The 15,671-nt window shown below is 31.2% G+C and overlaps 1 protein-coding gene across 2 annotated transcripts in view; it reads right to left on the bottom strand.

Moving 5' to 3' along the window:
• The window catches only part of LOC145316523 (sushi, von Willebrand factor type A, EGF and pentraxin domain-containing protein 1-like), a 61,436-nt gene that overhangs the window by 29,011 nt on the left and 16,754 nt on the right, over window positions 1-15,671 (bottom strand). For both annotated transcript variants that reach the window (XM_080157098.1, XM_080157104.1), the window contains exons 23-55: window positions 15,575-15,635; window positions 15,076-15,184; window positions 14,480-14,607; window positions 14,222-14,361; window positions 13,983-14,119; window positions 13,721-13,787; window positions 13,501-13,578; window positions 13,287-13,351; window positions 12,979-13,082; window positions 12,504-12,611; window positions 12,070-12,171; window positions 11,632-11,714; window positions 7,022-7,100; window positions 6,873-6,897; window positions 6,425-6,561; window positions 6,065-6,180; window positions 5,832-5,900; window positions 5,575-5,662; window positions 5,053-5,213; window positions 4,816-4,870; window positions 4,431-4,490; window positions 3,865-3,976; window positions 3,287-3,366; window positions 2,886-2,955; window positions 2,675-2,772; window positions 2,353-2,450; window positions 2,014-2,100; window positions 1,516-1,636; window positions 1,293-1,367; window positions 921-993; window positions 677-742; window positions 389-463; window positions 59-132 (exon numbers count right to left, since the gene is read on the bottom strand). In XM_080157098.1, coding sequence (XP_080013224.1) covers window positions 59-132; window positions 389-463; window positions 677-742; window positions 921-993; window positions 1,293-1,367; window positions 1,516-1,636; window positions 2,014-2,100; window positions 2,353-2,450; window positions 2,675-2,772; window positions 2,886-2,955; window positions 3,287-3,366; window positions 3,865-3,976; window positions 4,431-4,490; window positions 4,816-4,870; window positions 5,053-5,213; window positions 5,575-5,662; window positions 5,832-5,900; window positions 6,065-6,180; window positions 6,425-6,561; window positions 6,873-6,897; window positions 7,022-7,100; window positions 11,632-11,714; window positions 12,070-12,171; window positions 12,504-12,611; window positions 12,979-13,082; window positions 13,287-13,351; window positions 13,501-13,578; window positions 13,721-13,787; window positions 13,983-14,119; window positions 14,222-14,361; window positions 14,480-14,607; window positions 15,076-15,184; window positions 15,575-15,635 — 3,001 coding nt within the window. The remainder of the gene's footprint in view (window positions 1-58; window positions 133-388; window positions 464-676; window positions 743-920; window positions 994-1,292; window positions 1,368-1,515; window positions 1,637-2,013; window positions 2,101-2,352; window positions 2,451-2,674; window positions 2,773-2,885; window positions 2,956-3,286; window positions 3,367-3,864; window positions 3,977-4,430; window positions 4,491-4,815; window positions 4,871-5,052; window positions 5,214-5,574; window positions 5,663-5,831; window positions 5,901-6,064; window positions 6,181-6,424; window positions 6,562-6,872; window positions 6,898-7,021; window positions 7,101-11,631; window positions 11,715-12,069; window positions 12,172-12,503; window positions 12,612-12,978; window positions 13,083-13,286; window positions 13,352-13,500; window positions 13,579-13,720; window positions 13,788-13,982; window positions 14,120-14,221; window positions 14,362-14,479; window positions 14,608-15,075; window positions 15,185-15,574; window positions 15,636-15,671) is intronic.

Here is a 15,671-nt window from a genome sequence, read left to right as displayed (position 1 = left end):
GCGAGCAAAAGCTCTAAACTTTATTTACTACTACAACCATGAAAGCTAATGTTTTTACCTTCGAGGGTCATAGAGCCATGTGGAATATTATCAATAACAGAACAACTCATACATACTTCCAACCCAGATATACTAACAAACATTTAGATTCAGTTAAACAATTGAGAAAAAAAAATAATAAATTTTAAGTTAGCAAACATTAAACTTTAGTTACTGATCATTTGTTTCTGAAAAAAAAATCAATAATAAAATAAAAATATTTCTTCATAGAATACTACTTATGATGTATGAAGAGAAATTAATTAATGATTAAATAAAAACTTATTTCAAAATCACCAAACCTTTCATGGTATAATAAACAGAATAACCAAAATGAAAAATTTAGTACCTTATATCACCCTTAAGACCTCTGTAAATATCTGACCAAGAAATAACATCTCCATAGTAAGGCTCACAAGATTGTCTAAATAAGAAAAAAAATCAGTATCATTTTCTGGAAAATTTAACATTTAAATTTTCATATAGGTTGTTTATCTTTATAAAATGAAATTATTTAACTTTAATAGTTAAAAATAAATTTTAATTAGGTTTTGTTAAATATGAACATAAATTGAATAAAAAAATTTTAAACATGCAAAACAAAGTGCTTTAATTTTTTTTTTTTTTAATTTTATACCTTAGACTTAAAATTTGTTCTTCAGTGAGAACTGATGACCACATATCCATTCTTGCTATGGACCCTCTAAACAATCATGTAAAGTCAATATAAATCAATGTTTCAATTTCCATTAAATGTAATTGTCTCATAGCAGTGGCAGTTCCTAATTATGATCTATGATTGTCTACATTATAGTGTAAGGATGATTAAATAAAAACTCCACACAAGAAATTAAGTGTTTTAAAATTGGGGAAGTTTTTACCTGAAAGATTCAGCCACACTAAATTCATCTCCCCTTCCATCCTGTTCCTGGCCAATTACAAGCAATCCTCCATCTGATAAAAAAGTAATACTAGACTTATTTACTTAGGAAATTCATATTGCTCGGCAGCCGCTTGTGTGCAAATAATGAAATACGAAAAGATGGTTTGTCTGTTTAGAATCAGATTTTGACATCCAACTGGATTTCAAAGTTATAATATTATGGTTTTAATAAAATAGAATAAAACCATCACGAGACCTATGTGAAGCTTTCCTAAAATGGAAAAATCAATTGGTTCAGTAATCATCGAAATTTTTAGCTACAGACAAAAAAAATCATAATAGATTATGCAATAATCAATTAAAAACTTGCCATCAATAGATTTTCCTTTAGCCAGATCTTTTCCACTGTCTTGCAGATTTCCATCCTTGTACACAGCCCAGTAACCTAAACAAAAATATCATACCTTTGGAATCAGGGGCATGCACAGGGCTTTGTCAGGGTGTATATCTCTTAGGGGAAATAACATATTTTACCATTAAACTTAAAAATAGTTCAGTCTAATTATGTTTTATTAATTATAATGTTACTTTACCTGTATATGAGTCCCAAGTTAGGGCAATGAAATGCCATTTTCCATCATTTGCTGTTACGTCAGTTACAACCTTCTCTCCCTTTACACTCAAAACAAATCCATTGTAATCTGTTACGGTCAACTAAAATGTGTAAATCTTATTTAGTATGTTGAAGAACTATAAGATAAGCATCAAAGGCACTTTCTCTTAAAGTTTCTAGCGAGCACAGAACACTTTCCCTCTTTTTTGAACGAAGTAGAAAAAGGGAAGCTGTTAGTATTTTGTATGTTAGTGTTTTACAATAGGTTAGATTATATTAGGTATAGGGTAGCGTCCCCCCCCCCCCATGGGTTAAGAATAAGGGTTTGGTTACCACTCCTTAATTTTCCATAAGAGGAGGTAGGTTTCTGTGCTCGCTAGGCAATTTGAGGGAAAGCACCGCATCAATGTCTATCACAACAAGATTAAAATAATAACTGCATTTGTCATTTGAAATTATTAGTTTAAATAAATTATACCTCATTGTCTTGTAAATCTGTAGCATAAGAGAAGGGTGTTCCATAATTGTCTGAGTCGTTGGTTTGCATCCAGAAACTTATGGTGAACTTAAAAATAACAAAATAGTATTCAATTACCAGACTATTCTTGTTCATTTTTTATCATTATTATATTGTAGGAGGAAATCACAAATTCTGCATTATCTTTATACATTTTTGAATGTAAGTTTATTATAAAAAATATGAAGGATTCTCTATCATATCGTATCATAGGCAGCTTTCCGCGGGTAGTAAAGTTTTATAACACGATATGATTCATGACTTTTCAAAGTTCTATCCATAATGGAAAATGCATTATACCTGATCTAAAGGATGGTAAATTTGATCCAGAAGAACATAATCCAAGCTTTCTTTGGATAAAGAGTTTCCAAAAGTCAACACAAAGTTAGGAAGGATCTCTAAACAATGTATTAAGCTTAAATGACTTTCAGTAAGACCATTATGATACAATTTATGTATTTTTATGACCAATCATTTATTTTTATAAAAAAAATTAATAGTCTTAAACCATTCTAAAATTTGTTAAATTTAAGATGTAATATCAAATATCAGTTCTGTTTACAAAAAGCCAGTAAAATATATAAAGATGATTGGAGTGATTATTCTAATGAAAAAAACCTACGTGTTTGGCAGAACTTTCCAGAGAAGGCAGGCGGACAGATACACTGGAAGTGGCCAGGTGATGGAATGCAGGTTGCAGATCCGTGACAAGGATTTGAACTAAAATAATTTGAAGGCTGTTTTTATATTGGATATATTAATTGATCAGTCATTTGAAAAGTTTCTTAATATTCTTAATTTTAAAAGTGCTTTTATTTTGTGATAAAATAAACCTGCAAAGATTTTCTAACTCTTCACATTTCCAACCTCTCTTTCCTGGTGGACAAATGCAGGAGAATCTATCTGAAAATAAATATAAAAGGTAATAAGCAAAAAAGTATTTTTTATTTATTTGTGCCTTTATAAATTCATTTCATCTAACTTCTTTAAAAATGTCTTACTAATTCATTTTAGCTAAAAAATTAACATTTAAAAGCGACAGGTATCTTCTGTTTGTCTCTGTCAGAAAGTATGTTTGTACCGAAAGATCTCTTAGACCGATAATGCTTTGTGAACCTTCTTATAGGCCCGAGAAGTCTATTTTGGGAAGGTTACATCCATCTTCTAATGAACATTAGTACATAGAAAAGTTTTTTACTATAAAGTTGGTCTATACAAGTGAAATAATTCTTACTAATTTCATCAATACAAGTAGCTCCCAGACCACAAGGTTGGTCAATACAGTCATCTTTCTCTTCCTCACACAGTCTTCCACTAGATTAAAATTTTCTTAGTATTTTATCCCTTAGTTTTCAAAATATGATTGTTTAAACATTTTACTTTATTGATAAATGCAGCAAAAATCAGTTTTTATGATTTAATATCAAACTTTTGTTATTGCAATATAAACTTTAACAGTTACCCATTTTGTTACTATTGCTTTTTGAAAAATTTTAAAATAATTTTACACAAAAAGATTTAAATCAATATGAAATACAATACACTCATAAAAAAACATCTATTGAACTATTCTTCCTGCAATAAAGATAATAGTTATTTATCGCATCGTATTATAAACAGCTTTACGCAAATGTGTATTGTACAACCCAGTATTCTTAGCTCTGAGATGCTGAAGGCACGGGCTAAAAAACTAGTTTTGATCTTATGAATGTACATTTTCGTAGAAAACTGGATATAATACGATTCTATACACAAGTTTTCAATTCTCCGGATATCAGTCGGTTTCGAAGCGTCACTGGAAATAAATATTACCTAAATCCAGGTGAACAGTTGCAAGTAAAAGTTCCAATTCCATCTACACATTCACCTCCATTCTCACATCCCTGGTTCTCACAATCATTTATATCCTCCTCACAATATTCTCCTATAATAAAGTATATGATAAAGATGTCGTTAATTTAAATTCCCAACAGTTTTTTTGGTATAATCTTGCATCATATCTTTTTTTTAATTGGACAGTATCACTGATTTTAAAGCCAAGCAGGGTTTGTAAATATTTTTTTTAAGAAAAGGGGGTAGAAGTATACGGAATTCTATTATATTAATTTTTGCTAGATGATGATTTAACCAATCAAGCCATGACGCGGCATCCCCAATGAAAGAAAAAACCAGATAGACCAAAATCAACCTGGAGGAGGAAACTCTTACTAGAACTGGAAGATGAGAAAATCTCATCTCTCAGTGATGCCTCAAATCATACCAAATCCAAAGAAGATTGGAGAACCAAAAGAAGAAATAAATGGCAGTGATGATGATGAATTTCAGCTATCATCAAAATTGATTTGTGCTTGAATGCACATTGGTAAAAAAATATATACCTCTAAAACCATCCAAACATTCACAGGAATATCTTTTGTATCCTCCATCATAGCTATTCTCTAAAAAGGACATTATCTAACTTAGTTGTGTGCATAGAGTCAAGGGGATGTGAAACCAAAATAGGGAAAGTAGGCACTCCCAATTTCAATCCGCAAGCCACTGATCTAAATAAAATTTTATGTTAAATTTTTCTTTATTACTCCCTTACAACTTTTTTAAAAATTTAATCTGTAATGTGAAGTATAATAGTCAAGTTTTGATTTTTGTTCTTAATTTTTGTTCTAAGTATTTCTAAAGCCGAATGAGTTCAATTTATGAATCTGAACTATTTTATTTATTTTTGCAGTTTGATTTTAATAAAGCATTTGATTGTATAAAACTGACCTATACAAGTGCTGTTGTTCTGACACAGATTTTCTTCACATTCATCAATATCAATCTAATTTTGTAAAGCATTTGAAATTTATTCATTAATAATTCTAGGTTTTGTGTAGACTACATTTCGTAAAAAGACACATAATACCGTAATCATTATCAACTTTTGCTGAAAAATATTGTAAATTGGAAAAAGTTTAAGAATGTCATATTTTAGTCATCTTTGAAAATCTTAAATATTAATACCTGGCAATGGTCACCAGTAAATCCAGGTTGGCAGCTGCAGGTATACTCAGCTCCAGAAGGTTTACAGATGCCAAGATTAAGACATGGAAAAGATTGGCAGGGATTTAGAACAATTTCACAAAAACTGCCGCTGAATCCTGGCGGACAGATACATTTGAAACCTAAAATAAAGAGTTATTAGTATTTTTGCAGTGTACAAGACTAGTGGCTACGTCCCTAGAGGCCTCAAGAGGGAAGTCGAACCTCCACTATTCTTTTTAGTTTCAAAATTTGAAAAGAAAATTTTTAGGGGGCATTGTAAATTTTTCTATTGGCTTTTTCTCTTGGGAGGGTGACAGCAACCTTCCCTAGACCTATAAAAAGCTTCACTGTTCAGAGGTTATTAAGATCCTTAGAAACACACAGACTGACATTCTGTAACTTTTATATAAGGATTGGAAATAAAAATAAGTCTTCCTAATATCTGAAGAAACACTATACCAAAAATATTTGACATATTTCTATAATTTATTTTATAATAACCTGATTCAAATGGTAAACAGGATCCAGAATTGAGGCAGGGCATTGAGAAACACTCGTCTACTTCAAGTTTACGCAAGCCGGTTATTGCCTGAATAAAACGATCATGCCTGATAATTTTATGACGTAAATTACTTTTTTGAAAGTGAAATCAATTTTCATGTCTTGAACACATTCTTATGACAGATATTTTTATCTTAGATTACAAGAATTGTTTTTTTTATGTAAAAGAAGAGAAAAAGGAATGCACGCATCCTTACCGTAAGTGATGAGTTCTCATAACCATAGCACTGTTGAATTCTGTGAGATGAGATGAACTGAGTGGCCGCCTAAATCAAATTTAAAAATTACAAGGATGATTCCATTTGTCAGGATAGGTTAGGGTATATTTTGTAATTGGTAGACTCGAGTTGTTAGAGCACCGCAAGGTTGGAGCCCCCATCATCAGTGCTCAATAGAAACTTTGCATAAAAGCCCCAATATAAAATGTCACCTGAGTAGGACATTGGAAGCAGAATGTTTGACCAAGGAAAGGTTGGAAATGTCCGACAGGACAAGGAAGACAGGGTTCCAGTCCTGTTTCAGATGCTCTTCCTTGGGGACATACACCTAGTAAAAAACAGTAGTTCTTAATATTTTAAAAAATATTGAAAAAGAAACTAATATAATAAAATATAATCTTTACATCTATCTCAAGAAAAAATGTTAGCTATAACAGCTACAGAGCTATCAAATGCTATATCCAAATACTTGCATGCCATTCCAACAACTTTTGAATGTAACCAAACAAACAGAGTAATTGATGTTCCATACATTAACACATGATATTGAATGATACTAAGATTATACTAACCAACACAGCTTTCTAATTCTGAGGCAGCTGGGTAGAGTGTGCTATATCCCAGGTTACAGTTCAGACAAGTAATTGCACTCTGAGATTCTTGATATTTGCCACGGGCACAGCTTCTGCAAGATGCAAGGCCATCCTCTATTTTGTTCAATAATATTTCTAGGTTAACTTTCATCCTGGGTCGTAAAGAAAGATACTCTTAACATAATCTGAAAAGCTTATATTAAATCATAATAATATAATATTTATTTTAAAAAATTGGAACAAAGCCGGGATAGCAGTAAATAATTTTTATTGTTCTATTTGAGGAAATTTATCACTTTGCCCTATACATATCAATTTAGTTCTGATTATTGTTAATAGCTATTTTGAAAACTAATATATATTTAACATAATCTTATTTAATAAGACTCAAAGAATGTTTTTTTAGCAATTTTAAAAATATTTTCCTGAATATGTTCCGGGTTCACAAGGATCTAAAAAATATTATTATTATTTAATTTCACTAATTTATTCATAATGTTTTTATTTTAATATAATGATTGTGTGTAAAAATGTAAAAAAATATGTTTTATACAAAAATATTATAAAAAAAACTACCTTTGCATTGGTCAGCATTTTTAGCTCCAGTTTTGAAGTTTTTAGTAAAGGTTCCTTCTGGACAAGACTTGCACTCAAGCTAAAAAAAATATTAAAAGCAAAATTTAATAGATTTGTTATGAAATTAACAAAGTTATTACATCTAAGCTGTTTATAATAAAAAATAACATCATGAAATACAATTGACCAATAATAGGCCAATACAAAGACTAATGACCAATGCACATTGGGGCAAATCAACCAAAAAGGGGATTTAATTATTTAGTACCCTTAAAATTCATCTCACAAAAATTTCATTTTATACTTTTTTGTAGGTAATTTAACAACAAACAAATTTGCTTTTGTGTTTTTTTCTGTCATTTGAAAGGAACATGGAGATAAAGGTCATTTTATGAAGGTAGATAGAAAATTACCAGATTAACCCCTCCCGAAAATAGCCCCCCATTACCCTATCCATCTATCTATCCATCAATCTATCCATCTATCTATCCATATATCTATCCATCTGTCTATCCATCTATCTATCCATCTATCTATCCATCTATCTATCCATCTATCTATCCATCTATCTATCCATCTGTCTATCCATCTATCTATCCATCTATCTATCCATCTATCTATTCATCTATCTATCAATCTATCTATCCATCTATCTATCCATCTATCTATCCATCTATCTATCCATCTATCTATCCATCTATCTATCCATCTATCTATCCATCTAAATATCCATCTATCTATCCATCTATCTATCCATCTATCTATCCATCTATCTATCCATCTATCTATCCATCTATCTATCCATCTATCTATCCATCTATCTATCCATCTATCTATCCATCTATCTATCCATCTATCTATCCATCTATCTATTCATCTATCTATCCATCTATCTATCCATCTATCTATCCATCTATCTATCCATCTATCTATCCATCTATATATCGATCCATCAATCTATATATCGATCCATCAATCTATCCATCAACTATTCATCTCTTTATCCATCACCTATCAATTTATCCATCCATCAATCTATCCCTCTATCTATCCATCCATCTATCCATCTGTCTATCCATTTACTTATCCATCTATCTATCCATATATCTATTCATCTACCTATCCATCTATCTATCCATCTATATATCCATCAACTATCTTGAATTTTGTGTTTAAAATGTCTAATTAGGGGTTTTGGTTATCAGAGCAATATGAGAATTTTTTAGTAGCGCAGCTACCCTATCACTAGCTTTTTGGGCCCTTTAACCCTTACAGATCGGGCCCCAATTCCCACCTTAATAGATTGGGGGGGGGGGGGGGGCTCAAAGAGCCCCCCCATCTATCTCGGCTCCTGGTACAGATAAAGACGTAAAATTTTTTTCTGGTGGTTCATGTGTATTTTTAGAGAAAATTACTTTTTCTAGTCATAGCAGTCAGACCGCTCCTTAGCCGCTTTTTAGCAGCCAGCCGCTAAATTTTAAAACAGCTGTAGAGCGGCCAATTTTGCAGCTAGGATGACCAAATTTTAGGACGAACTTTAATTTTTCATAACAAAAAAATTACTTTTTCTGATCATCGTCGAAAAACGGCAAATAACGGAAACCGCCATTTTCGGCGGTTACGGCGGTAAAACGGCGGTTGGCGGCGCAAATTAATATTTTTATCTGTTTATTATTGCTCAAGGATTTACCAAAAAAAATTATAGGTCTCTAGCTGTAATAGAAGCCACGATATTCATGATATATGTCTGTAGTAAAAGCCGGACAAAAATAGGTCATAACACCACTTTTCTTAGATGGTCATTGATATCTAAGTATTCACCAAAAAAATTTTAGGTTTCTACCTTGTACACAAAAGTCAAAATGTAGAAATTAAGATTTATTTAAAAATTTTTCTAATTTTTTTTTGCTACCCAACCGACTTTGACCGGACACCACGACCGACACAGACCAGATATCCTAATAAAATCAACTCTTGCCGACGTATAATTACTAAACTTAAAAAGTCATGAAGTTACAGCTCTCCATCTTACCTACAAAAAAAATGAGATTGAAAAAACTAGAGGGGGGGGCTCTTTGAGCCCCCCCCCCCCGATCTGTAAGGGTTAAAGTGTAACTAGGTTAATTGTAGTCCGATTTTAGTGTTCAAAGTGTCAAATTTGGGGTCATGGAATTCATTTCAGTAGGTGGGGAGGGAATGGTGTAAATGGGGGTGGATGGGGATCCTTATTTTAGCAAGCTACAAGTTTCACTTTATTTTTATGTTTAATAAATCCATTATAAATGTGGGCATGATTAACATAAATTTTTATTAACTAATATCTATATTTATAATGATATTATGATTCTTGTTTACTGTTTATATGTACACTAGCGGCTTCGCCCCTAGCCTCTAGGGGATTTGCCTCAAGAGGTAATTAAACAAAGATGACAACATCCATGAAAGAAGCGAAGCTCTGAAATGGAAGGACAAACGAACATTAACACTTGTGAAGTGTCAGAACTGAATATTAATGCATGTCTATACAAAATTGTAATTAAAACTGATTAAATACATGTTACTGTTTAAGGACATACTGACGTTTTTAGGACTTGATTATAGAGATGCTTCGCTTATAACAATAGACGTTATTGAAATAGGAATCAGTATTAAAAAAATCAGATGAATAGGATATTTTTAATATTCAAAACCATTATTTGTTGTCAAAAAAGTAAAAATCAGCTTATTATAAATGGATGTACGGACTTTTTGGTAACGATTATAGAGTTGCTGTGCTTTCTAAGTCGTACCTAACTGTTGTAGAAATCAGCATGAAAAGTTTGAGATCGATAGGACAATTCTAGCCTGTTTAAGTTAAGTAAAAGAGCTAACTGTACCAGACGTACGGACGGACCGACACTAATTATAGAAATATGAAAAAATTGAGGGGGATTTTTATTTTTGAAAAAGATCTTTAAACAACCACAGGACCAGTAGATATATTCCCTGAAGAGTAGAATTCAATCAGTTTAGTGGTTAGCAAGATCTTAAGGAATGGGCGGACAGACAAACAGACATCAAGATACTTTGTATTATATATTAACACCTAGGGATCTAAGGAACAAAACAATAACCGATTAATATGTACATCCCCAATATTGATACATATTTCATAAATACATATTTAATAAATTATATTACAAAATTATTTGTCTGTAGATGACAATTAGTGGTTGAAAAGTTTTGACACTCATCTTAATGAACCAACCAATAAAAAATCAATTAAATTTCCTGAAGTTCTTATGCTAACGAATATAAAAACGTTATTATAAAACTTTGAAGTTTGGGGACTAGTGTAATTAACAGTCCCCTCCCTTTCTAAATAAAACTGCTGACTTTAAACATGAATACCCTGTAACTTCATAATTTAAAATCAAAGCATTACCAATAGACAGACAGAAGACTACTTGCTAATTCCAATTTAGAATGATTATATGAACCTCACGTTATTTGCATATTAACTTTACCTTTCCGCAGTGAGGTAGGGGACATTGGGCTGTTTATAACACAAGTCCCTAAAGTTTTACAGTTGTGTGTTCAAACGTTTTAACTACTAACTTTAATCTACACAAGGGGTAATTTTGTGTATTATCATTGGGGATGTAAAACAATTTATTGACCTTTGTCTTATCCCTTTAGATCCCTGATATTTGTAATAATCTATAGAAACGATTATTTAGTTACATTAAACATCAAACATAAAGAGGTTTAGATTTAGGTTTAGTCCCCCCCCCCCCCTCTCCTCTTCATAATTTAGTGCAATAGAACTTGAAAATATTTATTATTAACTTTAATTCTAAGTCAGAATAATTATTTCCCAATATATCTATGTTTTTGGGTCTTTTATTTATTTGAATTATATATTAAGTTTTGACTTTAAAAGCGCATTTAAACACCTTTTCTTACAAGCTTTTCGTGCACCCACGTTCAGAAAACGGGCTAGAAACCCCTACGGGGGCGCGGGGGGGTAAATGAAACCAGTACTGGCGATTAGAATATGTCTTTGGGTAATCAAATATTGTTTTTTTAGCCGGCGACACCCGGCGAAAACATGTTTCCTCATACTGTCTTCTTAAATGTTGATTAAAAAACAAACAAATAAAAACTAAAATCTTGACTTAAACTAGAATTATTTAGGACTAATATCTTCAATTTGTGTTTTTTTCTTTTATACTGTCAAAATATATGTAATGCATGACTCATCAGAAGTTATTTTGTCTAATTACGTTAATTCTAAGAGATTTTATAATACTTTTAAAATTGTTGGTGAAACACAAAAAGTATGCCTTTTTCTGTAAGAAAATTTTTGCATTTCTTGACTTCCATGCATTAGAATGCTTACTTAAAAAGCGTATTTTTACGATTCCTTTGAAATCTGATGTACATTGGGTATGATACTACTCATAGAATGTTTAAAACTTGTTTTGGGGGTGGTGAATTGTTGCCCCTTGTTGCCCCTATGTGCAATGGTAAGCCTGTATACATTTTAATTGACCATTTTTTTATAAAAAGCTTCATTAGAATCGTGAAATGTTTTCTGAAATATTGTTTTTATAAATGAAAAATCTAACCTGTGCTTCCTTGTCCTGGTATGTATTTACAGGACACAGTTGACAAATTCCAGCTTTGTAATAACTTCCAACAGGACAATTCACTAAAAAGTAAATTAAATGTTATAAATATTTTAAATACAACATTTTAAATGTTTAGGATAATTTTATAATACAAAATCTAAATCAAGCCCAAGAAATCAACTATTTTATGCTTGACTAAATGCTGCGCCTCTATCATCTATAGGCTCCATATTCGAAAGGTTAAAGGGACAGAAAAATCCAAAAACCATACCAAGACTTATACAAATAGCTAAAAACCAGTTTACCAGATATAAAAACCTTATGCTACAGACAAAATAAACCTTACTATTTATATAATAGTATAGAATTCTAAAATGAATTTTCTGAAATAAGGGAAGTAGGTTTGATAATTTAAACTTTAGATCATCATCTTACCACAAGTTTTTTCTCTGATGACAGACCCAGGTTCACAAACAAATTCTGGTTCTTTAAATCCTATATCCTCTGGGACAATTCTTTCTTCGCCTATCTCAAGATCTAAAAATAATTTTAATAATTATACCTTACTTGCTCTTATTTCCTGTTTCTATATCTGTTTAACCAGTCTTGACAAAAATCTTAAGAGGGTAAATTTCAGGGTTCGGAAGCCGCGCGTAAGCCGCGTGTAAGCCTCAGTGAAATCTTCATTCTATCACTATAAAATCCAGCTGGATGTATAAAACTGCTCTTTAGCAGACAATCCTTCTTTCTGAAATTTCTTTTTCTGCTCACAAGCAGGTTTAAAACTGAGGCTTATGCGCGGCTGAGGCGCGGCTTCCGAACCCTGGTAAATTTCATCTATAAACATTAAACAAATCTGTTTATTTTACCTAGTTTTCCAGTAGAGATGGAGTCCTGTATGCCAACTTGAACATTACCAACTCCAGCTGTTAGAATATTTTGTTCACTTGCACTTTCAACTGCATTCTTAAACTTTCCTAGAGTATTACAAATTAATTATTGGTTATGTTTATTTAGGTCAGTATCATGATATTTTAGGAATATTAAAGATTAACATTTTAAAAACATTTAAAATAGGTATTAATAGCATTAAAAATAACCCAAAAAACTACATGACCTGATCTGAAACTTCGCCCCTAGTCTATAGGGGAAGTTGGGGTAGGTAAAAAATAGCCTAAAACCAACCCAAAACTTTTACTAAACTTTACTAAAAAGTACAACTAATTTGAACCAGTGTTTACAGAAGTGTTTAGTGTCAGACAAAAATATTACTACTTTATATTGTAGAATTAAATATTTGTCTTTTATTTTACTAATTTTGTAAAGGTACTGGAAATAATTTACCTATTAATTTGAATATAATTTCAATGACTTGATTAGAATCTGGTTCAGTGTGAGTAAAAGTAAACTTCTCTCTTTTAATTGAAGCTGATCTTTTGTTTCTGCCGCTTAAAAAAAATATTATTCATGTTAAGTTTAATAAAATCAACATTTTGATGATTTAAAATAATTGAAAAGGATATTGGAGAAAATACATAGTTTAGTTGTAAACAAAACCCAAGTTGTGGTTGTATGCTATTTTTTATATCATTTTCAATATTTTCTGAAAAATAGTTTTCTTTTAAATTTAATCTCGGACCAACATTTTTTACCTGTATAAAGAATTCGAGTTTATTTCAAAGTCTGAAATCATATTTCCACAGATTGCTTCAAGATCCTAATGAAAATAAATGTTAAAAAAAATTTCATCTGATAATTGTGTGAAATACATATGATTTGCATTTGTTTATGAAACTCCTTTTGAAGATAATCAGTTTGAAAGACCCAAATAACAAAACAAGCTATAATATAAAAAAAAACTTATACCTGGATGTTGCAGTAGAGGTTTGTGCCACAAACTCTATCTAATTCACTCAATACTTTCTCTCTCATTGCATCTTCCACCTTTATCAAATCATAAATGATTCTAGGTTATGATAGTTATATATAAAGTAGACATAGGGGAGATTTTAAATATACAGTTTTGTATTTATAATTGTTTAAAGAGAATTTAAAAAATAATTATAATGGAATTCATGTTGCTAACCTGTCTAAGGAAAAGAGAATCATCGCATAGACTTCCCGACTGTCTGGGCTTTGATACTACATTTAACCTGGAAAAAAAAGAAATAAGATTCAGTATAATTTTTTTTATAGTTGTTTTGTTGCTCTTACAGGTTTTTTTTAGTGAATTCTTTTGTGGTATATCAATAAGCAAAATAAAAATTCACTTATTACTTAATTATTCATTCTAATTAAATTTCTCTTTCATGTCTAACTTCAGAATTTCATAGATAATTGAATTTTACCTCAAATCAGCTGGAACACTGATGACAGAAGCTAGACTGGTGATGGAACAGTCAGGGAAATGAATATCAGCTGCCTGATTCCAGGCTGGAGCCAGTGCTATTTGGCTACCTTCCAGCCAGTTACCAGAACCAGATTTCTAAAAATAAATTTTTATATATTTTTGCAATTTTTTAGCTAAGGAAAAGTTCAAGATAAAAACACATTTTCATGAAAAGCAACTAAAAACTAAGAATCTCACTGCACAAAAGTAGTCATCAGCAGGTTTGGAGGCAAAAGCAAAACCATCATTACAGGCGAGTGTACACTGCACAGCAAGGTCGTCTTCTGTACAGTTCTTGTGACCGTTGATGGGATCAGTTGGATAGTCACAATTGTGCTCTGAAATGATACCAAGTTGAATTTAAAAATTTTTTTACATTAATAAGTGTTTTAAAATCTGAACAGGTGTATGTTTAAAACTTTATATTTTTGTTGATACTTTGATTGTATGACTTACTTTGTAAAGTGATGTGAATTGTACACTTGGCCGTATTTCCACTTGGATCAGTAGCAGTGTACACTACAGCTGTCTTCCCAAACATGAACTTTCCAAATCCAGCGGTTTGTGTTACTTCAAGCTCTTGCCTGAATAACAACAATTAATTTTGCAAAATATTGATGAAACATATTTGTTTTGCAACACAGCTTTGTCTTATTATTTTTTTCTTACTAAACTATTTACAATTATCTAACTGGAAAATTTAAATTATGTTGAAAATGTCAGTGGATTGAACAATATTTTGTTGCAAATATATTTGCATCATTGCGAAAATGTACAACCAGCTCCACGTATAGTGAAGCGCACATTGGAATTCAAGGCTTTGCTTTAAGGCAGTCAGTATGTAGTTATCATGTATTAACATCATGCAATAAGTTAAGAAAACAAATGTATAATAATGAGTTATCTTTTTATATATAGTAAAATGTATTTTGGTATTTTGGTTAAACAAAATGTAAAATAGATTAAACAATTTTTAATTTTTCCCATTTAAAACCTATATCTAACCAACGCCCTAGTTTTTACCAAGAAAAAAAGTATGTATTGTAAAATACCTTGAATTATCATGGAACATAGGTTCATCCCAATCAAGCACCACATCCTCAGTATCACTGATGAAGTTGGGAGGTGACTCACAGAAGTCAACCATAGGAGGCTCCTTATCTAAATTGTTAAAGGTTAAATTAGCAAATTATGGATCTGAAAATCAGTTAAATAATCATAATTATTTTATATTGTTCTTGATATTTTAAACATGTCACTATTCAAACCCAAAAAATCAAGTGTAAAGTGCAAAAAAGGTGAATTTTTAATAAAAAAGAGTTTTGTCTGAAATGATTCAAATTTGTCTAATTTGGAGAGAAATAGCATCAAACAAATCAACGGGAGATTCTGGCAACTGCGGCCGACACTGTTTCTTTACAGTTCCACATTGTACCTGATTCAAGCAAATGCCATGAGTAGTTTTAGCCTTCTAATCCAGTTTTAAAGGCCTACAACACTTAACTCTAGGGATACTTAGAATTTGTGATCAACCCTTTTGTAAAATATTACCTAAAACATTGATGTAAAATTCACAGGTTGCTTTGTTTCCAGACAAATCTTCCGATATATACTAAAAAAAACATTTAGGGATATATTATGAATTTTA

Source organism: Acartia tonsa, chromosome 1 (assembly GCF_053477335.1).
Source record: "Acartia tonsa isolate MP-2025a chromosome 1, ASM5347733v1, whole genome shotgun sequence".
NCBI lineage: Eukaryota > Metazoa > Arthropoda > Copepoda > Calanoida > Acartiidae > Acartia > Acartia tonsa.
This window is presented reverse-complemented; position numbering and strand designations above follow the sequence as displayed.